Source organism: Oncorhynchus mykiss, chromosome 20 (genome assembly GCF_013265735.2).
Source record: "Oncorhynchus mykiss isolate Arlee chromosome 20, USDA_OmykA_1.1, whole genome shotgun sequence".
In the NCBI taxonomy this organism is placed as follows: domain Eukaryota; kingdom Metazoa; phylum Chordata; class Actinopteri; order Salmoniformes; family Salmonidae; genus Oncorhynchus; species Oncorhynchus mykiss.
Genome location: NC_048584.1, coordinates 7,673,814 through 7,698,086, shown reverse-complemented (window position 1 = coordinate 7,698,086; position 24,273 = coordinate 7,673,814). Strand labels below are relative to the sequence as shown.

Genomic DNA, 24,273 nt, shown 5'->3' with positions numbered 1-24,273 from the left:
CTCTACAGTGCATGGTTCACCCCTTTTATCACACTGCTTTGATAAATCATATTACATTTTTAGTGCAAGGCTCCAGCTTTTTAGTCACAGCCAGGAAGTCTGAAGTATGGCAAGAAAATCAGTCTAAATTTCATCTCTATTTTTTTCTTTTCGTTATCTACAATAAATTGTTTTGTATTTGAGCTTTGGAAAATTCACCAGTTTATATATTAGTGAGCATCACTTAGTTATTTATTTTTTCATTTTTTATTTTATTTATACGTTGATAGAGTATATTTATTTTTGACATTCCTTTATGATAAAAATGGGATTCTTGATTTACAAACTCGTATGCCGCTGTTTTGATCTTGCATTGTTCTTCCCAAAACGTTGAAAAAAGATGCCTGTTTGAAATGGTATATGAATTGAACCAAATCATTTACAAAGAAAAATATATTTTCTAAAAACAGTGTTATCAGTTTTCCATGGAGAACCAACACGATATAAAAAGTACTGCATATATGCAGAGTAAATATCCATTCTTACCAGCACTTGTGAATATCAAAATGTAATATATACAGAGTTTTGACTATCCTGTGAATCTAGCAGAGAATAATCTGTGTTCGATATGTTACATAAAGTACGTGTAACCTTTCTACAAACGTGGTACTAAAGCCACCATTACACGCTGCAGAGGTTTGGGGTAGGATCTGTACAATGACTTTTGAATCCGGAAGGAAAAACATGTTGAAAATACAAGTTTACTGAAATGTATTCATGAAAACTGTGAATATAGCTCAAATAACTACCCATCTGCAATAGATGTATATGACGTCTATGGCTAAACTAAATGGGACCGTTCTTGTAAGGACACAAATTGAGACATTAGAACAAGTAAGCATAACTATGGGTATGATTTGAATCATGTGACTACCAGATTGACTGAGATTTTGTGATGACACTGAAATGGGGAAGAACTTTCAAAACATTAACTCAGACTTAGTCTAGCCATCTGTCAGATTCGGTTCAGTTTTATTGTTATTCTGACCAAAGTGGGGTCATTTCCCTCAAATGCTCTTTAAAAATATGTGTTTTTAGTAGAAGACCCTTATTCTCTGTTACTTCTGAAGTAAGCCTTGGCACCCTTGTGTATAGGTTTTCTGTGGTTGCAACCACCCATGTTGTCACCCCAGATGAGTCAAGCCATGCGTTTTTTTTTTTACATACATACATACCACACACACACACACACACACACACACACACACACACACACGAGTATACAAAACATTAACACCTGCTCTTTCCCTGACAGACTGACCAGGTGAATCCAGGTGGAAGATATGATCCCTTATAGATGTCACTTGTTCAGTGTAGATGAAGGGAAGAAAACAGGTTAAGCCCTGAGACATGGATTGTGTGTGTGTGCCATTCATAAGGGGAATGGGCAAGACAAAAGATTTAAGTGCCTTTGAACGGGGTATGTGCCAGGCGCACCGGTTTGTGTCAAGAACTGCAACCACGCTGGGTTTTTCACACTCAACAGTTTCCCATGTGTATCAAGAATGGTCCACACCACCCAAAGGACATCCAGCCAACTTGACACAACTGTGATAAGCATTGGAGTCAACATCCCTGTGAAACACTTGACACCTTGTAAAAACAAATAACCAATACAAGCACAGAAGACAATACATGCTCCCTATGTCCTCACTCGGCCATTGAGCATTTCCAACATTGATGCCAGGTAATGTGCCCCTACAGCAGCTTTACCTATGTCTAGGGGTGATTTTCCTTTCTCTTTTTTTATTTTATTTTTTTAAATCAATTTTTTTTTTTACATCTGACAAAAAGCTTCCTTATTGCTTGGCCACTGAACAGCTTTACCATGTAAACCAATGTGTCCACACCACTGCATTGTTGTAGAAGAGAAAGCAATAAACTGAAACACCAATAATCAACGTTTCTATGTTGTACCTTTGTCTATGATGACAGACAGATCACCCAGGTTCACAATACAGCATTTGTATTTCCTCATTGTGAACTTTATTTTTTTTTATACCCTTGATAAAGATACAATATAATACTCATTGCCATTTATCATCTTATAATCTAATATCAACATTCTAATAAATTGCAATTTATACATGTACTCCTCCATAATATATTCACCAAGTAGCCATAAGTGTTCCACATCCACAGAACACATGAGTGGACCATCAATAAAATCTTCCCACCCACCCTTTAGTTGAAAATAGCATATGCTTCTCCAGAGGGATGGGACATTTGGAACAACGCAGATAGAAATGGAATGAATAGAGCCGACTCGATCCCATGCGCCACACAACAGGGAATCAGAGCAGGTCTATGTAGTACTTTTCTATCTGAAGGTTCTGTAACGTTCCATGCTCCTGGATCAGCTGCATATGTAAGCAACATTTCTGTACTGACCCCTGACATATTTCCAAGGGGGCATCTTCATGAAGCACAATCAATGAGATAGCCAGCTACCTTTTCTAAACGTTCAGGAACAGCTGTGGACTTCTCAAGTTCTTAAAAAGACATCACATACAGTAACCTTGGAGTTACATCTGAAAGTTTATCAAAGCTATCTGGCAAACACATTGACCATCCTTGGTGAAGCACAGCCCAGGTTGGTCGTCATTTAACATGCCGATGCTGAACGCCCTCCTCAACGCCACGTACACACGACAGGTTCAATAGCTAGCTAACTCCACTGGGTCTTTGTTTTGGCTTCGTTACATTACGACACACTAAACGTGGCTTTCTGAGCAAAGATAAAGAGTACACCGTTGAGGTGCGCCCTACGCGATGCCCAAGGGGCGGAGAGGGAAACAGAACATTCCATCTCGAGCCAGGCTCGAGTATTATTCCGAGCCACTGAAGAACAGGCCGACTGATCTACTATTGGCTGATCTCAGGAGGGATGGGCAGATGGATTGTACAGTGCTGTAGTATTACATGGGAGTTAGGATCTCTTCTCCACAGACCGATGCAGCACAGGCCTGGTCAGGCAATCAATGTATATCTGGCATGTTCAACTTGTGATGCCTTGCAAAGTGGTAGGTTATACAGCTCGTGACCATGCAGATCAGACCATCGCGACTGGCTGTAAATCCGTCCACTTGGCAACGTGTAGCAGGTTGAGAACAACGTAACTGCTCCAGCAAACTTTGCTGTGTGCGTCCGCACACTACTAACTACTGAACAGAACTGGTGTATAATAGCAGACTGTTTTGAGATGTACATACAGATATACAATTGTGGACAAAAGTCTTACAATCCTACTGTAAATTTTACATTTTGCAGAGAGTGGAACAACATTTAGTTGTTTTTTTTTAACGTTAATTATGCGATGACAGAACAGTCATACTGTAAATTGCATATTAAGAAAATAAAGCCACATTAACACCATTGATTTGTGTTTCAAACTTTTGCATCATCAGACCCATTCATTTACAATGAGTGTAGGTGGCCTTAACATACTGTGTGATACGTGCGTCTCACTTAGACAAGTCTGTCTGCATACACCTGTACATTTTCTGACGACATAGAAGTGAGCACACAAACAGTCCATCACATACAATCCAAATATAATACTATTTTGTTCATGTCATGAGCATCACTTTCCAACATGTTTATTTGGTAACTTCTGTATTCGTTTACATCGATTTTCAAGTATGTGTGTGTGCGTAAATATATAGTACCAGTAAAAGTAGAGACACTTAAAATACATTCCAGGTGACTACCTCATGAAGTTGGTTGAGAGAATGCCAAGAGTGTGCAAAGCTGTCATCAAGGCAAAGGGTGGCTACTTTGAAGAATCTCAAAACAAAAAAACAAAAAAAATGTTTTGGTTACTACATGATTCCATAAGTGTTATTTCATAGTTTGATGTCTTCCCTATTATTCTACCATGTAGAACATTGTTAAAATAAAGAAAACCCTTGGAATGAGTAGGCGTGTCCAGACTTTTGACTGGTACTAATATATATATATATTTATATACACACACACACACACGTACATATACAGTATATGTACTCTAACCCTTTTTTCTAGCACATAAAAAAAGATGAACGTCGTACATACGTTGAGCCAACTGAATGTCTTCAAGTTTAGCTGTCTGAAGATGGGAGAATAATCTAGATATTTTAATTGACATTGAACAAGCGTGAGTGTGTGTGTATTATCGTATTGCACAGGGCGATACATTTTTTATATGGAATTGTTCTCGTGTTCTTTGGAACATGGAAACAAACAGATGATACTATTGTAACTCTGTATCCGTAACTCTGTATCCGAGGGCTAAGATGTCATGCGGTGTACTGTTTCCTCCCCGGCATGTGTGTTGTGGTGTAAAGTGCCCCCCCCCCCCCCCCCCCCCCGTCAGTCCAGGTACATGGGTGAGATGGGGGACGCTGGGATCTGGTCCAGGATGCGACACACGTAGCTGGCCACATCCACACACCTCTCCTCGTACATCAGGATGAACGGGTGTTTCTGGAGGAGATAAAAACATTACCTCAGTCACAAGTTCAATATGGCCACTGAGAAACTACACTGAACAAAAATATAAAATCGCAAGATGTAAAGTGTTGGTCCCATGTTTCATAAGCTGAAATAAAAGATTCCAGAATGTTCCATATGCAAAAAAAATATATTTATTTTGCATTCAAGCCTCCGTTTTCGATCTATTCCTTTTTTTGACAGTGTGCGGGTCCATTTCTTCCACTATTCTTATTTTGACTCCTATGCACCTTGAACAGACACTTTTCAGCAGTAAGGAACCTTAAAAAGAGCGCAGATGGCTTCTGATTATTTCTGAAATGAAAGATCGCAGAAATTTTCCATACACACAAAAAGCTTATTTCTCCCAAATTTTGTGCACAAATTTGTTTACATCCCTGTTGGTGAGCATTTGCCAAGACAGCTGTGGCATATCAAGAAGCTGTCAGGTGTGGCATATCAAGAAGCTGATTAAACAGCATGATCATTACACAGGTGCACCATATGCTGGGGACAATAAAAGACCACTAGAATGCGCAGTTTTGTCACACAATACAATGACACAGATGTCTCAAGTTGAGGGAGCATGCAAATGGCATGCTGACTGCAGGAATGTCCACCAGAGCTGTTGCCAGAGAATTTAATGTTCATTTCTCTACCATAAGCCACCTCCAATGTAATTTTAGAGAATTTGGTAGTACGTCCAACCGGCCTCACAACCGCAGACCACGTGTAACCCTGCCAGCCCAGGAACTCCATATATGGCTTCTTCACCTGCTGGATTGTCTGAAACCAGCTACCCAGACATCTGATGAAACTGTGGGTTTTCAAAACCGAAGGATTTCTGCACAAACTGTCTCAGGGATGCTTATCTGCGTGCTCGTCATCCTCACCGGGGTCGTAACTGCAGTTCGGAGTTGGACTATATTCCACAGGCCACAAACAACAGCCAACAACTCTATGTGAAGGAGATGTGTGACTCTACATGAGGCAAATGGTGGTCACACCAGTTACTGACTGGTTTTCTGATCCACACCCCTACTTTTATTTTTAAAGGTATCTGTGACCAACAGATGCATATCTGTATTCCCATTCATGTGAAATCCATAGATTAGGGCCTAATGACTTTAAAATGTACTGATTTCCTTATATGAACTAACTCAGTAAAATATTTGACATTAGTGCATGTTGCGTTGATATTTTTGTTCAGTATAGCTCAGGCTTTACAGTTGCCCACATAGCAGATAATACACAGTGAAATCCAAAAGGCATATAACATCCCAAGTCCTACCATAGAAAGACAAACTTACCAGGAGCTCCTTGTACTTTGGCCGTTTTGACTCATCCTTTGTAAGGCTGTAGAAAAATAGGGGGGGGGAGAAGCAATTATATATACAACAAACAGCAATATACTGCTGTTGGGTAAACAGCACTGTTGCCTTTTCACCATTCTACCAGTAGAGGGCATAAATGAAAAGGCCTCTAGGTGACAGTCATTGTGCAATAGCATATCCAGCAGTAGACTGCTTTCACCAGAGGTGATACTCACCATAAGTTGACAAAGTTGATGAACTTGGGGGAGAACTGCCTGTCTTCAGAGTTGCAGAGCTGGGGCGGCTCGCCCTTCACCACCTGGGTCAGCTGATCAAACACACTATTCCACTTGGGGTAGGGGAACCTGCCGGTGGCAAGCTCATACTGAAGACACACACAGAGACTGGCATTAGACGAAGACACATTTTATTACTCATTGGCTACCACCACCACCAAGGGTTTGGAATTAGTTAAAAGATGCACTATGCAGAAATAGCTCTGCAATTTCCTGGTTACAAAAATTCTAACGGTTTCAGTTTGTGACAAAAACAAGCTAGTGTAGAGAATCATTGTACCACCTAATACGCTGTGAAATATCTATCCCATAATCGTAGCTGATGTACAAAACTGAAAGTAAAAGACACAAAAAAGAAACTTAAGGGAAGCATCAAAATAGTGAACATAGAACAGATCTACTGCTTCTCAGACTTCAATGGGAATGAAAGATCTATAACTCACATTTCTATGTGAATTTGGTCGTCGAGGCACCCAAAAAGTTACATATTGCAGCTTTAATAGGTTGATATCAATAAAACTCAACCGTGCAGCTAGGCAATAATATGTGTTTGGCAATATAGTAAAGTCATATTTCTCCAGTCCCATTGGTCAGCATCAAATCAATGTATGAATCATCTAAATGAGATAATTACCAGGGTTATCCCCAAACTCCACACGTCTGATCGGACGTCGTAGCCTTGTCTGGAAGCACTGGGGTCTATCCTCTCCGGCTGGAGGACAAAAACACAACTTAACCAACATTACACTTACTTATATACGATATACTGGGCAATTCAGGAACTGAATCCTAGCGAACATTGTAGTGAGATTTGCACAAAAATTCAAGTTACCCATGCGTCTAACTACTTAGTATTTGTTTCAAACAATATAAAGAAAGCAGTGCCCGTTGTCATGTAAAAATCCTCCCAGCGTGAAATAGTTCCCAATCGTTCTGGTTGTGTTGTGATTGTGACGTCATGTTGTAAAACTTCTCCCAGCGGGAAAATGTTTCCAGTTCAGTAATTGCACGTGCGTCTCTTTACGTGGATGGCTGAGCTTGTGCGGATGTTTCTCTCACACCCTCCCGTAGTGCCAAAGTCTTTGTAATCGCAAAAATGATTGGTCACTGTCAATACTCCTGGCAACCATTGATTGGCAGATGTGTTAAGCAAATGTGCGTGCCCACAGAACAGTTTTTCCGAGGTCGAGAAAGGGTGTGAGAGAAACATGTTGCTCAGCCATCCACATAAAGAGCTGCGCGTGGTATTATTGAACAGGGAACATTTTCACGCTGGGAGACGTTTTACAGCATGACATCACAACACAATCAGAACGATTGGGAACCATTTCACACCGGGATGATTTGTACCTGACACCCGTCTCAACCAGACTTACCGCCATGTAGGGTCTGCAGCCTGCGTCTCTGGTCTTGGCTATTGAGTCCACCAGCTGGCCGCTGATGCCAAAGTCACACAACTTGATGTTGCCGTTACGATCCATGAGAATGTTGGAAGGTTTGATGTCTGGGAGAGCACACAAACATAACGGTTTTAAGAGTTCATGCACCAAACATAGCTGTGAGAATAATTTTTACACACATGGCCAAACTGCAAAAGATGTATCTGACAACCAAGACTTACCTCTGTGAATTATTTTCAAGTTTTCTTTTAAGTGGTTCAGTGCTTTAACGGTCTGTAAAAAGAAAAGTAAACATTTTGTTACAATCTACTGTATATGTGACCAACAACTGCATTCATATAAATAATGTTATAAACAGATTATATTTCACAGTAAATAAAAAAAAATTACTCACTGCTAATGTGATTTTGCCTAATATTTCCTCTGGAATGACGTCATCTAACGAACAATATACATATTTGTAGAATTTGTCGAATGAGGTAGACATTAGTTCCATACATATCCAACAGTCGCCCTAAAAAGAAAGAGATTCCGTTATTGATCACAAGTATGCTAAACAAATATAATTGAAACAAAACAACGTTTCCCCTTCCCGACCCAACATTTGATTATTACTTCTGCCCCAGAACAGAACCTCTCTAATTAGATATTCTAACTGCTCTTATATTCTTCAGGATCCGTGTCCCGTCCACGAGATGGTTGAGCTAACGTAGGCTAATGTGATTAACATGAGGTTGTAAGTAACAAGAACATTTCCCAGGACAGAAAGCTTCAATTCTTGTTAATCAAACTGCACTGTTCAACTTACAGCAGCTATTACATTGAAATAATACCATGCTATTGTTTGAGGAGAGGGCACAATTTTGAACATGAAATGTTATTAATAAAACAACAAGTTGGGTATGTCATTTTAGGCGAAAATTGGAGGGGGAAAGGGGCGGATCCTTAAGAGCTCCGTACAGCTGTACGATAGGGACAGTCACTACTCCTAATACAGTAAATTCAAAAAGTATTCAGGCCCCTAGTCTTTTTCCACATTTTGTTACATTACAGCCTCATTCTAAAAATGGATTAAATAGTTTTTTCCCCTCATCAATCTACACATTACTTCATAATGACAGCTTTTTCGATTTTTTTTGCAAATGTATTAAAAATAAAAAACTGAAACATCACATTTACATAAGTATTCAGACCCTTCACTCAGTATTTTGTTGGAGCACCTTTGGCAGCGATTACAGCCGTGAGTCCTCTTGGGTATACACACATACACATCTGTATTTGGAGAGTTTCTCCCATTCTTCTCTGCAGATCCTCTCAAGCTCTGTCAGGTTGGATGAGAAGCATCGCCTGAAACCTAAGTCCGGGCTATGGCTGGGCCACTCAAGGACATTCAGAGACTTGTCCCAAAGCCACTCCTGCGTTGTCTTGGCTGTGTGCCTAAGGTTGTTGTACTGTTGGAAGGTGAACCTTGGCCACAGTCTGAGGACCTGAGCGCTCTGGAGCAGGTTTTCATCAAGGTTCTCTCGGTACTTTGCTCTGTTCATCTTTCCCTCAATCCTGACTAGTCTCCCAGTCCCTGAAAAACATCCCCACAGCATGATTCTGCCACCACCATGCTTCACCGTAGGGATGGTGCCAGATTTCCTCCAGACGTGACACTTGGCATTCAGGCCAAAGAGTTCAATCTTGGTTTCATCAGACCAGAAAATCTAGTTTCTCATGGTCAGAGTCCTTTAGGTGCCTTTTGGCAAACTCCAAGCGGGCTGTCATGTACCTTTCACTGAGGAGTGGCTTCCGTCTGGCCACTCTACCATAAAGGCCTGATTGGTGGAGTGCTGCAGAGATGTTTGTCCTTCTGGAAGGTTCTGCCATCTCCACACAGGAACTCTGGAGCTCTGTGAGAGTGACCATTGGCTTCCTAGTCACCTCCCTAACCAAGGCCCTTCTCCCCCGATTGCTCAGTTTGGCCAGGCGGCCAGCTTTAGGAAGAGTCTTGGTGGTTCCAAACTTCTTCCATTTAAGAATGACGGAGGCCTCTGTGTTTAGGGAACTTTTTTGGTACCCTTCCCCAGATCTGAGTCTGGACACAATCCTGTCTCAGAGCTCTACAGACAATTCCTTCAACTTCATGGTTTGGTTTTTGCCCTGACATGTACTGTCAACTGTGGGACCTTACATAGACAGGTGTGTGCCTTTCCAAATCACATCCAATCAATTGAATTTACCACAGGTGGACTCCAATCAAGTTGAAAAGACAGCTCAAGGATGATCAATGGAAACAGGATGTACGAGCTCAATTTCGAGTCTCAGAGCAAAGGGTCTGAATACTTATGTAAATAAGGTATCGTTTTTTTATTTTCAATTTGCAAAAAATGTAAAAATCTGTTTTCGCTTTGTCATTATGGGGTATAGTCTGTAGATTGATGAGGGATTTTTTTAAATTTTAAATTCAGAATAAGGCTGTAACAGGGCATCCCGAGTGGCGCAGCGGTTCAATCCCGTGCTGTATCACAACCGCGCTCTAGAGACTCCTTGTGGCGTGTCATTGTGCAGCTGGCTTCCGGGTTAAGAGGGCGGGTGTTAAAAAGCGCGGTTAGGCGGGTCATGTTTCAGAGGATGCATGAGTCGACCTTCAACTCCCGAGCCCGTTGGGGAGTACCAGTGATGAGACTAGACAGAAAATGGGAAGAAAAAGGGGGCAAAATATATATTTTTTAAAGGCTGTAACGTAACAAAAAGTGGAAAAATGGGTCTGAATACTTTCCGAATTTACCGTATATAATATAACAGTCTCAACTCTCTGAAGAGAGTTCCGTAAACTGGGCGATATAGAGGCAGTCACTACCGAGTGCTGAAGCGTGTAGAGAGTAAAACTTGTCCTCGGTTGCAACGCTCACTACCGAGTTCCAAACTGCCCCTGGAAGCAATGTCAGAACAAGAACTGTTCGTCGGGAGCTTCATGAAATGGGTTTCCATTCCGAGCAGCCACCTAAATTCTAAGATCATGCACAATGCCAAGCGTCGGCTGGAGTGGTTGGACTCCGCCATTGGACTCTGGAGCACTGGAAAGGCGTTCTCTGGAGTGATGAATAACACTTCACCATCTGGCAGTCCGACGAATCTGGGTTTGGCGGAAGCCAGGAGAACGCTACCTGCCCCAATGCATAGTGCCAACTGTAAAGTTTGGTGGGAGGAATAATGATCTTGTGCTGATTTACATGATTCGGGCTACGCGCATTAGTTACAGTGAAGGGAAAATCTTAATGCTTGAACATACAGTGACATTCTAGACGATTCTGTGCTTCCAACTTTTTGGCAACAGTTTAAGGAAGGCCCTTTCCTGTTTTAGCATGACAATGCCCCCATGCACAAAGTGAGGTTTATACAGAAATGGTTTGTCGAGATCGGTGTGGAAGAACTTGACTGGCCTGCACAGAGCCCTGACCTCAACCCCATCAAACACCTTTGGGATGAGTTTGAACGCCAACTGCGAACCAGGCCTAGTCGCCCCAACACCAGTGCCGACCTCTCTAATGCTCATGGCTGAATGGAAGCAAGTTCCTACAGTAATGTTCCAGCATCTAGTGGAAAGCCTTCCCAGAAGAGCGGAGGCTGTGATAACAGCAAAGTGTCCACATACTTTTGTATAATATAACAGTCTCACCTCTCTGAAGAGAGCTCCGTAAAACTGGACGATATAGAGACAGTCACTACTCCTCATCACCACGTCTAGATCCATCAGCAGCTGCTTCTGCTCCTTCTCATCCACCGTGGAACGGATCCTCTGAGGGAGACAGTGACAACAACCAAACATGTTCAGCAGAAATAGGGGAAACTATCAACAGCTTAGAGGTCAGTTCATAGGACGTACTAGTCATCACCTGATGAAGACCATTATGGTCAAAACATTGTTGTGTTACTAGGTCTAACATAGAATGGTTCCGGAGGAGATGGCTGACGTTTCAGGGGCTCCTAACCAATTGTGCCATTGTGTGTGTTTTTTATTTTGTACATAATGTTTCTGCCACTGTCTCTTATGACCGAAAAGAGCTTCTGGATATCAGGACACCGATTACTCACCTCGTAATGGACTAAGATTCCCTTTAGCGTGTCGGACGCGATTTACTTCAGACACCTGACAGAGCCCAAATCCCCGTCATTCGCAGGAGAAAGAGATAACGGGGACGTAGGTCGGGGTGCCTTGTAAGGATCTGATGGCGAGGGGGTAATCTACCTGTACCATCAGTCCTATCAGCCAACGTACAATTAGATAACAAACTAGACGAGCTACGACCACGAATATCCGACCAACGGGACATTAAAAACTGTAATATCTTATGTTTCACCGAGTTGTGGCTGAACGACGACATGAATAACATACAGCTGGCGGGGTTAACGTTGCATCGGCAAGATAGAACAGCTGCCTCCGGTAAGACAGGGGTGGCGGTCTGTGTATATTTGAAAACAACAGCTGGTGCAGCTGGTGCACAATATTAAGGAAGTCTCGCCTGAGGTAGAGTATCTGATTATAAGCTGTAGACCACACTATTTACCAAGAGAGTTGTCATCTATATTTTTCGTAGCTGCCTATTTACCACCAAATAACGATACTGGCACTCAATGAGCTGTGGCCGGGGACTTTAATGCAGAGAAACTTAATTGTGCAACCAGAAGAAAAAAAACCTAGACCACATTTACTCCACACACAGAGACGCGTACAAAGCTCTCCCTCGCCCTGCATTTGGCAAATCTGAACATAAATCTATCCGCCTTATTCCCGCTTACAAGCAAAAACTAAAGCAGGAAGCGCCAGTGACTCGGTCAATAAAGAAGTGGTCAGATGACTCAGATGCTAAGCTACAGGACTGTTTTGCTAGCACAGACTGCAATATGTTCCGGGATTCTACCGATGGAATTGAGGAGTACACCACATCAGTCACTGGCTTTACCAATAAGTGCATCGACGACGTTGTCCCCACATTGACTGTACGTACATACCCCAACCAGAAGGCATGGATTAAAGGCAACATCTGCACTGAGCTAAAGGGTAGAGCTGCCGCTTTCAAGGAGTGGGACTCTAACCCGGACACTTAAAAGAAATCCCGCTATGCCCTCCGACAGATCATCAAACAGGCAAAGCGTCAATACATGACTAAGATTGAATCGTACTACACCGGCTCTGACGCTAGTCAGATGTGGCAGGGCTTGCAAACGATTACAGACTACAAAGGGAAGCAAAGCCGCGAGCTGCACAGTGACAAGCCTACCAGAAGAGCTAAATTACTTCTATGCTCGCATCGAGGCAAGCAACACTGAAGCATGCATGAGAGCATCAGCTGTTCCGGATGACTGATCACGCTCTCCGAAGCCAACATTCACAAGGTCGCAAGGATAAACGGATTACCAGGACGTGTACTCTGATCATGCGCTGACCAATTGGCAAGTATCTTCACTGAAAACCTCTCCCTGTCTGAGTCTAATACCAACATGTTTCAAACAGACCACCATAGTGCCTGTGCCCAAGAAGACTAAGGTAACCAGACTAAATGACTACCGACCCGTAGCACTCACGTCTATAGCCATGAAGTGCTTTGAAAGGCTGGTCACGGCTCACAATACCATTATCCCAGAAACCCTAGACCCACTACAATTTGCATACCACCCCAACAGATCCACAGACGATGCAATCTCTATTGCACTCCACACAGCTCTTTCCTACTTGAACAAAAGGAACACCTACGTGAGAATGATACTCATTGACAACAGCTCAGCATTGAACACCATAGTGCCCTCAAAACTCATCACTAAGCTAAAGACCCTGGGACTAAACACCTCCCTCTGCAACTGGATCTTGGACTTCCTGACGGGACGCCCCCAGGTGGTAAGGGTAGGTAACAACATCTGCCACGCTGATCCTCAACACAGGTGCTACTCAGGGGTGCGTGCTCAGTCCCCTCCTGTACTCCCTGTTCACTCATGACTGCACGGCCAGGCACAACTACAACACCATCACTAAGTTTACCGACGACACAACAGTGAAAGGCCTGATCACCGATAGCGTTGAGAAAGCCTATAGGGAGGAGGTCAGAGACCTGACCATGTGGTGCCAGGACAACAACCTCTCCCTCGACGTGATCAAGACAAAGGAGATGATTGTGGACTACAGGAAAAGGAGGACACAGCACACCCCGATTCTCATTGACGGGGCTGTAGTGGAGCAGTTTGAGAGGTTCAAGTTCCTTGGTATCCACATCACCAACAAACTATCATGGTCCAAACACACCAAGACAGTCGTGAAGAGGGCACGACAAAGTCTTATCCCCCTCAGGAGACTGGAAAGATTTGGCATGGGATCTCAGATCCTCAAAAAGTTCTACAGCTGCAGCATCGAGAGCAACCATCATGGCAACTGCTCTGCCTCCGACCGCACTACAGAGGGTAGGCACTACAGAGGGTAGTGCGAACAGGCCAGGACATCACTGGGGCCAAGCTTCCTGCCATTCAGGACCTCTATACCAGGCGGTGTCAGAGGAAGGCCCTAAAAATTGTCGAAGACTCCAGCCACCCTAGTCATAGACTGTTCTCTCTGCTACCACACGGCAAGCGGTACCGGAGCGCAAAGTCTAGGTCCAAAAGGCTTCTTAACAGCTTCTAATCCCCAAGCCATAAGACTCCTGAACAGCTAATCAAATGGCTACCCAGACTATTTGCATTGCTCCCCCCCGGCCCCCTCTATTACACTGCTGCTACTCTGTTTATTATCTATGCATAGTCACTTTACCTCTACCTACATGTACATATTACCTCAATTACCTCAACTAACCGGTGCCCCTGCACACTGACTCTGTACCCCCTGTAAATAGCCTCGCTACTATTATTTTTACTGCTGCTCTTTAAAATGTTATATTTTTTACTTAACACTTATTTTTCTTAAAACTGCATTGTTGATTAAGTGTTTGTATATAAGCATTTCACTAACATCTACACCTGTTGTATTCGGCGCATGTGACAAATAAAATTTGATTTGACCAAGAATCAAGACGATATTTTATAAGCTTTCCTATTCATTTATGCATCCTCCTTGAGATGGGCACATCTAAACCAAACTGTCACACACAGATCCATGATTTATTTACATGGACTGAGCAATTTGAGGTGGGTAGACTATAGTATATCAATGTTACTATTCAGCCTGTAATGGCTCAGTCAGTGAGGATGAGAGCAGCTGGTGTGGTCACCTTGACGGCCATGATCTGTCCACTGGGTTTGTGCTGCATCTTGTTGACGGAGCCATAGGCCCCGCGGCCGATCTCCCCCAGGTCCCTCAGGTCCTCGGCCGTGAAGTCACAGGCATTCTCCGTAGAAATCTTCAGCTTCCCCGACGACTCGATACTGTGTGTCCTCATACGCTCTCTGTAGGGGAGGGAGAGGAGAGAGGGAGGGAGGGAGGAAGGAAGGAAGGAAGAGGAGGAAGAGAGAGGATAAAAAGAGGGAAATATGTGGGGAAGGACAAAGATGGGGTAAAACAGAGGGAGGAGGGGTAAAGTAGGAATATAGGAAGATAGAGAGACGAAGGGGAGTGTGTTTGGGGCAGAGAGGGGAAAATACATTATACATACATGAGGAAGTGATAAATAATGTATCAAGTCCCTGAGCCGCTAATCTTATTTGGAGACATTCAGAGGATGCCTCCACCTCGCTCCTATTGCATTCAAGTATCACGTTTTGTCACAAGTACAGTGAAATGCTTAACTTGCAAGCCCTACCAAACAGTGCAGTATTCGATATCCAAAAAGTCTAACTCATTTTAAAAAAGCATGAGAAACAAGATATTACTTCTTGGTTATTTCCTCAATAGCAGAGTAGACTGAAGAAGATGCTGACTCATCCTGCGCAGACATTTTACTGTATTCTCAGGGCTGAGAATAAGAGTGCTTTAAACCCTGTTTATACCTGCACACAAACAGTACCCTACAGTGTGTATGAAGATGATATTTCCCTAGAACAATAAAGCAAACATAATCACCAAACAGAAATGCATAACCTGTATAGAACTTACAAAAAGTTCCTAAAAACTAAACTTACAAAAAGGTTCTAAACTAGGCCCAGGACTATCAGGACTCAACAACCCTTTCGTAACACCCCTCTTACTGACCATTAGATTAGAACTAGGACAAGGGTGTGTTTTGAACCCGCTCTCCACAGCACTTACATGTGTGGGTTCTGGAAGGAGGGGGCAGTTGAAGGTGAGGGATTGAGGGGCAACCTGGTAGCTGGCTTCACTGGAGGGTTGGCGAAGTTCAGCTTCAGGGCTTTACGTTTACCTGGCAGAGAGACAGGAGGAAACAGACACGTTCGTACACAACACATGCTGGCTCGGGTGAGGAAAAAGGGTGAGCATGTAATGATACCTTGGTGGATGGGACACAGAATACAAATTATATGGGGTTGTAAGAGAACAGGATGAATGAACATGGAATAAATAGATTTCAAAATATGATGAGATCAGTTAGAACTCGTTCAATAAAACTAGTAAGTGAACTCCACTAATTCATGCTAACCAGGAGAAGTCCCTGAGTAAATGTAGTTTCAGTGTAACTTGAGTGAGAAATTCAGCAAATTAAAGTATCAGTAATGTTTCAGGAGACTGGAAAATAATACACTACATGGCCAAAAGCATGTGGACACCCCTTCAAATTAGTGGATTCTGTTATTTCAACCACACCTGTCGCTGACAGGTGTATAAAATAGAGCAAACAGCCATGCAATCTCCATAGACAAACATTGGCAGTAGAATGGCACATACTGAGGAGCTCAGTAACTTTCAACGTTATACCGTCATAGGATGCCACCTTTCCAACAAGTCAGTTTGTCAGTCAGTCAGTTTCTGCCCTACTAGAGCTGACCCAGTCAACTGTAAGTGCTGTTATTGTGAAGTGGAAATATCTAGGAGAAACAACGGCTTAGCCGTGAAGTGGTAGGCCACACAAGCTCACAGGACGGGACCGCGGAGTGCTGACATGCGTAGCACGTAAAACTCGTCTGTCCTTGGTTTCAACACTCACTACCAAGTTCCAAACTGCCTCTGGAAGCAACGTCAGCACAAGAACTGTTCATCTGGAGCTTCAGGAAATGTGTTTCCATGGCTGAGCAGCAGCACACAAGCTTAAGATCACCATGCACAATGCCAAGCATCGGCCTCAATGGTGTAAAGCTCGCCGCCATTGGACTGGAGCAGTGGAAACGCCTTCTCGAGTGATGAATCATGCTTCACCAACTAGCAGTCCAATGGAATAATCTGGGTTTGGCGGATGCCAGAAGAACACTACCTGCCCGAATGCATATTGCCAACTGTAAAGTTTGGTGGAGAAGGAATTATGGTAAGGGGCTATTTTTCATGGTTCGGGCTAGGCCCCTTAGGTCCAGTGAAGGGAAATCTTAACGCTACAACATACAATGACATTCTAAACGATTTTGTACTTCCAACTTTGTGGCAACAGTTTGGGGAAGGCCCTTTCCTGTTTCAGCATGACAATGACCCTGTGCACAAAGCAAGGTCCATACAGAAATGGTTTGTCGAGATCGGTGTGGAAGAACTTGACTGGCCTGCACAGAGTCCTGACCTCAACCCCATCCAACACCTTTGGGATGAACTGGAAAGCCGACTGCAAACCAACATCAGTGCCCGACCTTACTAATGCTTGTGGCTGAATGGAAGCAAGTCTCTGCAGCAATGTTCCAACATCTAGTGGAAAGCTTTCCCAGAAGAGTGGAGGCATATTATAGCAGTAAAAGGGGGACCAACTCCATATTAATAACCATGATTTTGGAATGAGATGTTCGACGAGCAGGTGTCCACATACTTTTGGTGTAATTATAGTGTCATTGCCACATGCTCAGAGAGACAGCCTCCCCATACCTTTCAGGCTTGGATTTGCCAGATATTGACAGAACACAAGCACGATGCATTATAAACACAAGCAAAGTGCCCACAAATGCAGGGGCTCCCACTTGCCAGGAAATGCAGACAACACCCCAGTGTCATTACTGAATTACCACTACAAAATTAACCCAACATGAATTGATTGCATTGCAAACCTGCATGCACTGGGAATCCATTTAAGACATTTCCATAGTTTGTTTAAATTGTGCAGTAGCTACAGTAACAGACTTGTCAAAGAGGAAACCCACCAACACCCTCAAAACATGATATGATGTCCAAACGGGACAGCAAGATATAATCTATTCCATACTAACATAGTCCGTATGTGTTAACTCTTTAAGTGCTAAATGTTTCTATCATGGTCTTTTACCAGCCTATACATAACAGAAAAAAACTGTTAGGTACTCAACTATATGATAATGTTGAAGATGAGATGGGAGCGTGGGGTCTTCTTTGACATACAGAGTATAGTGACCTACAGGCCCAAATCAGAGGTGCAGTACTAGTGGTCCCATTAACCATTATGCCCAGGTGCAAATTAATCCTCACCCAAACAAAATGCTCCACCGTGGATTAGATTAGTCAACAGAGAACAGTAGACAGACCGTCCCACTACCAGAGAACCACACAGGCTGCATCTCAATAGTCTAGAGTGGCTTCCTCTCCTTGTCTCCTCTCCCACCTACCTTGTATCCTATCCTTCACTGCTCTGACAACACATTCAAGGTGAAAGAGATTTGGTTGATGCCCAACAAATATTTACTGTCAACTGTCCAGTCAGTGCAGATCGAGGAAAGGAGACACTTCAGACTATTGGATGCACCCACAGAGAGAGAGAGGGTTGTTGTGCTATGAGAGAGTGCTAATGCTTACTTTGGGGCACTCCAGACAGGCTTATCTGAAACCCTAAGGTAAAGAAAAGACATTTTACTACATTTTGGCTTTGCGCTCTTTTACTGTAAAACATGGGAGTGTTTTCCAATAGGTTTCGAAAAATCGGCTAATCTGGTTATCCCTGTGATTAGGAATTTAGCCTGTTAAATTTAGCAACAGTTGCTGTTCCGCAACAGTGCAACATAGGCGCAACATGTAGTTGAAGATGAATACATTGATTCTGTGTGATTTACAGGTGGATAGAGAGTGAGTTAACAACAGGAAGATCTATGTCATCTGGATGGAAGTCGTCAATCTACTACTATCTACCCTAGCTTTCAATGGCAAGTGAGGGCTGGTCGTGTTATTTGTGTATTCATGCTACCCTACAAATATTTGGCCAAGATATTGAGCCTCATATTAGGCTACAACAATGAGTTTATTTCAGGAGCTATGGAATGGTGGGAAATCTCTAACCTAGAACCCATACCAGTGAATGGAAACATACAGAATGGGGAACTCAATGAGGAAATCAAAATCAAAAAAGGGAAATGGGGACTGAGACAATGGTAAATCATATTCCACTAAGATGAACAGAACATCGCATCAACAACAACCTAGTAATATTCTACTGAAATCCTATTAAAAAAATCCATAGTACCTGTTTCGTTTTGACACCTCCAGCACGTGTTGATTTCTGAAATGTTTAAAATAAAGCGGAACATTTGCGACAGACATCTACAACTGCATTTGTCAAAGTAGGCCTAGATTAATAGCACTAAAACACTGATCACAGACTGCAACATTACACAACAGTGACAATTAAGCAATAATGCACGAGGGGATGTGGTATATGGCCAATATACCACGGCTAAGGGCTGTTCTTATGCACAATTTAGCACCAAGTGCCTGGATATACCACAGCTAAGTGCTATGTTGGCCATATACCACAAACCCCCGATGTGCCTTATTGCTATTATAAACTGGTTACCAATGTAATTAGAGCAGTAAAAAAATACATGTTTTGTCATACCCGTTGTATACGGTCTGATATACCACGGCTGTCAGCCAATCAGACTTACAGGTCTCAAATCACCCAGTTTATAATAAACAATATAGCGCTGACATGTCAATGCCAATTATGTCTCAATATTTCCAAGGGAAAATATACATAGAAACACAAAGTAATTAAATTTGTGATCATCTACATGCAAAATTAATTCGCTAACAAAACAGTAGTACATAGCCTATTTACGTTTGGTGAAAGAGAAAACATCAATTTCTCAAGCTGGTACTAGGCCCTGTCTTTAGTGGTGGATGCAGCGACTAACTCGACTAAAATCGATTAATGGAAACTCAAATGCAGTGAAACGTCCGTAACTACAATGTAACAATTGTCAGATGGCGCGATCACGTTTCAGTAGTTGTAACATTGTTACAGTACACTGCGCAGAAAATTACAATGTTGCAACAAATGGCCGAGGCGCTACATTTAGCAGCATATAGCTAGCTGCATCTCTTCTATGTAGCTTAGCCTCTCGGGGCAATGGTAGCTAGGCTAGCCAAGTCATGTTTTTCAGCAGCTAAATAACTCTGATCAAGTAGAAAATCGACATTTCGGGCATCTGCTCTTACCTTGCATGTTGCTGACGGTGGTCATGTGTTGTGTTTGCGGGTGATGATGGTGCGAGGTGGATCCTGCGATGTTGCTGTTGGAGGTTGTTGAGTTGCTGTTGGAACTGGGAGACGCCATTGTTGTGTTCGATTCCAGCAGCGCTCAGGCTGCAATGCAGGCAGAGTAAACTTCGCCCTCTCTCGCTCCACACGGGACACTGCGCCAGCCGAGCGAACGCAGCACAGCATACGACGGCCACGTCTATGGATGTGCTATGGCACCCGATTCTGCACCATGGACACTCCTGAGTCACGGAAGACAGTGCGTAACAGTTAGCCTACGCCAGATGGGGCGGGGGTTTCCATTGGGCTGGTATAATGGGACGCCCAGCAAATACTATATATATATATATATACACACTTTTTAAAAATGTAACCAGGCAAGTCAGTTAAGAACAAATTCTTGTTTACAAGATGATCGGTTGTGATGCAGCCTGAATTCGAACCAGGGTGTCTGTAGTGACGCCACTCGGGAGCCCATATTTTTGAGTCGAGTAATCCAGTTGATATGGCTACAGGGAAGGCTATGAACGAACATACTAATTTATTGAATGGGGGTTATGGAGGCATTGTAAGGTTGGCCCAGGGCCAGCAGAATATTGTCCTTGTTCAACGCAGTTTCCTATGGGCGTTTGTCTGAAGCTGGTGTGAGGTATGACGGGTCAGTGGAAAGATCAAATATAGTGTAGCATATATCAGGGCTACCGGTCAGGGCTCCCGGTCAGGGCTACCGGTCAGGGCTCCCGGTCAGGGCTACCGGTCAGGGCTACCCCCTGAATATGTTACAATAAGAAAGGAAATGTATGAAAGGGTTTAAGTAGTAGAATAAAGAAAAATACATTTCTTAAAGTGTGATCTGCCGTGAGCCTCCTCCAGCCGTGAGTCTCCTGTTGCCTTCCACAGGGATGCTGGTTCCACAGGGATGCTGGCCCATGGTGACTCCAATGCTTCCCACCGTTGTGTCAAGTTGGTTGAATGTCTTTTGGTGCTTCTTATACTCTTAGCCCCATGGCAGTCATGTGCTTTGGATAAATGTATCAAATGGCATATATTTAGTAATGACAATAAACTTAATTTGCATAACTATTACAGGAACATTTAGAAATCAAATTACATTTATTGAAGGTAAAATAATGAACCCCTTACAGCGCAATACACAGATTAATCCATTTACTCTTGTCATAGCATTCATTTTTCATAGGTAATTATCAATAGGTCTATCACCACAATAACATAATTTATAGCTACAATATCAACTTATTGAGGTAACATATTATGAGAGAAAGTGTGTTTATGTGTTATGAAGAGACATTCTCCCACTCTTTGGCACCCAATCTCAGGCCAGATGGAATGTGCAACATGTTTTATCAGTACCTGTTGTCTTCCACTTAAATCAATATTGGTATAAAGAGTTATTTTAACCACTGGCCCATTTTAACTCAGAAAATGAAATATGTATATACACCCCCCCCCCCCCCCCCCCCCCCCCCCCCCTCCTCCTCAGAACAGCCTCAATTCGTCAGGGCATGGACTCTACAAGGTGTCGAAAGCGTTCCACAGGGATGCTGGCCCATGGTGACACTAATGCTTCCCACAGTTGTGTCAAGTTGGTTGAATGTCTTTTTGATAGTGGACCATTCTTGATACACTGGGGAAACGGTTGAGCGTGAAAAACGCAGCAGCGTTGCAGTTCTTGACACAAACCAGTGCACCTGGTACCTACTACCATACCCCGTTCAAAGGCACTTACATATTTTGTCTTCCCCATTCACCCTCTGAATGGCACACATACACAATCCATGTCTCAATTGTCTTACGGCTTCAAAAATCCTTATTGAACCTGTCTCCTCCCCTTCATCTACACTGACCGAAGTGAAATTAACAAGTGACATCAATAAGGGATCATAGCTTTTACCTGGATTCACCTGGTCAGTCTATGTCATGGAAAGAGCAGGTGTCCTTTATGTTTGGTATACTCTGTATATGAGGACCCAAGGAATTGTCCCTCCCCAGATTCCGTACAGCCGTAGAATCTTTGGCATTATCATGGATACATCAGTATTCTATCAGACATCCTTCCATATCCCTTTAAAAACATTCTGTCCTCATACACAGAGACTGTACCAAAGGCATCACTGTCCGGGGGGGTCTCTATCACCCCCTCCAGTGTTAGGTAGTGCACTCCGGAGTCATCTCTGTGATAGCCTCCATCATGGTCGTGTCCTGCCATGAAGCAGACTACACTCTTATGGGCCTGGAGTATGGAGAGCAGCGCATCGTAGTTCCAGGCTAGGCAGATAGGATCTGTAGAGCTGGGGTGGATAGGGAGATGGCCTGTACAAGAAAACAGTCAACATTATTTAGTCAATTCGTCTATTGAGTCACATTAGGGATTTCAAATGTCATGATGACTGCTATGACATTTGTTATGTAGGCCTCATGACTTGACTTACTGACAATGGTGACCCTCTCCAGTTTGTTGTCTGCCAACGACAAAACTCCTTCCAGCCAGTCCAGCTGATCTTGACTGAATCCTCCATTGAACTTCACAAACCTTTGCTCCATCCCCACAGGTGCTAAAACATATGGAGAAAGACATTATTAAACAAATGTCAAACACTTCAATTCACATGAAACACCTCTTATTCTCAGGGCCTACTGTGGCATTAGGTTCTCCACAGTCAAGCTACATGGAATTGTGCAGTGTCAATAAATTAGTAGCTACTAGTGGTAGGCTATTCTGCTCATAAGTGATGATGAGATTAGTGTAGCACTTGTGCGGGAACAGTGTTTAAAACTAGCTACCCTGCAGTTAACAGGGCAAGTGCACTACCTGTGCTATAGGCTAAAGGTCCAGACCTCCTGACTAACAGTAGACCTACCTGGGGGATGGTTCAGATCTTCATTGTCATTGTGGGCTTTTAAAATAGCAATAGCCTGCTGGTATTTCAGACTGGACTCCTCTCTCCCTAGTAGGCTCACATCATAGGCATCCAAAACGACAAATCGGTATTTGGGGGCTGGACTGAAATGATATGCATAGATTTCACAGCTGCTGAGATGCCCCCCTCCTGCTTCAGAATCTGTAGTACTATTGAGAACCGACCGCATTAGGGTGTCTCTGCTAAAGTTATAAAACTCATGGTTGCCCCACACGTGGTGGACTTCAACCGGAGAGGAGTCAAACTCTTTCATCACCGTTTCCAGGGCTCGCTCTGATGCGTCGTGCCTCTTGTTGAAGCCATCGATAATGTCACCGAGCTGAAGGATGAACCGGGGTTTGACAGTATCCGCGCTCCACCTTTTCTGTGCATTGTGCAATAGGCGAAGACTGTTCCTGTAGTATCGTTTCCTTGAGCGTTTGAAATTGAAGCCATCATCTATGTCGGCGTATTGAATGTCTGCGATTATTCCAAATGTAAACAGTGGTTTGTCGCAGTTCTCCATTCCGGTTGTCATGATGTTATTGATCAAACTTCTACTTTTAGTCCACTTGAGAAAGCTAGCTAACCTTCTAACATTTTTGACCGCTGCCAGAACGCTTCTTTATTCTACCTACTAGAATGGAGTGAAGGTTGCCAGGATATTCTGTGGCTGTTGTCCTCTTGTACTAGATACTGTACGTTGTTTCAATGTCAATTGATACAGTTAGGTTACAGTTTCTCTAAAACGCCGGTAGAGTTGTTACATGTCCGACTGCACTAGTATTCTGCCAGCAGCACACATGATAACGTCACGTTTGTATGAGAAAACTTTCAAAATAAAAGCCCGCAGTTCAAAACATTGCAAGGTGAATAACTACTGTCAACAACTATTTCATTCAATAGATATGGAATCGAATCAATGGCCACTTTTATTGTGCGAACAAGAACATACAATAAGCAATTCATGAAAACAAATACAACATCTGGTTTAAAAAACATTTTTTAAGACCAATATAACAAAAAAAATACTACGTTGACACGTATTTTGGGCTGTAGAAAGACAACTTTTCTAACTGTGTCAGCTAAAGTGGGGTAGGAAATACTCAGTAGGGTCTCTAACTGTATCGTACATATCCAGCAGCACTTCGTATTCCACCACTTGTATAGCCCCAATGCAATACACTGTAACATACTGTACATGGGATACATATTGGCTTGTAGAGAGAAAACTTTTATTCCTGTCTCAGTTTATTGCATTGGGGTCTATGGAACGGTGGAGAACGAAGTGCTGCTAGATATTTACGACAAAGCCCCCCTCCAAAACTGCATATTTGGTTAGTA

General features: G+C 43.1%; 2 protein-coding genes across 3 annotated transcripts; both read right to left on the bottom strand.

The window, feature by feature from the left end:
• Window positions 1-1,807: 1,807 nt before the first annotated feature.
• Window positions 1,808-20,272, bottom strand: map2k4b (mitogen-activated protein kinase kinase 4b). Of its 2 annotated transcripts, XM_021575569.2 has the most exons (13): window positions 19,970-20,272; window positions 18,996-19,031; window positions 18,335-18,367; window positions 15,731-15,842; window positions 14,757-14,931; window positions 11,183-11,302; window positions 7,913-8,032; window positions 7,740-7,791; window positions 7,495-7,622; window positions 6,753-6,830; window positions 6,059-6,207; window positions 5,820-5,865; window positions 1,808-4,503 (listed from the first exon to the last, which is right to left on the bottom strand). In XM_021575569.2, the coding sequence occupies exons 1-13, from the start codon at window positions 20,085-20,087 to the stop codon at window positions 4,390-4,392; spliced, it is 1,281 nt and encodes a 426-aa protein (XP_021431244.1). In that variant the 5' UTR covers window positions 20,088-20,272; the 3' UTR covers window positions 1,808-4,389. The 2 variants fall into 2 exon arrangements, with proteins under 2 accessions (XP_021431244.1, XP_021431245.1); XM_021575570.2 differs by lacking the exon at window positions 18,335-18,367 and having other exon boundaries at window positions 19,970-20,271.
• Window positions 20,273-21,081: 809 nt separating this feature from the next.
• On the bottom strand, window positions 21,082-23,738 carry adprm (ADP-ribose/CDP-alcohol diphosphatase, manganese-dependent). The gene is made up of 3 exons (XM_021575571.2): window positions 22,891-23,738; window positions 22,462-22,584; window positions 21,082-22,342 (listed from the first exon to the last, which is right to left on the bottom strand). Exons 1-3 carry the CDS (start codon window positions 23,465-23,467, stop codon window positions 22,053-22,055), a joined length of 990 nt encoding a protein of 329 aa, XP_021431246.1. The 5' UTR covers window positions 23,468-23,738; the 3' UTR covers window positions 21,082-22,052.
• Between the last annotated feature and the right edge of the window lie 535 nt (window positions 23,739-24,273).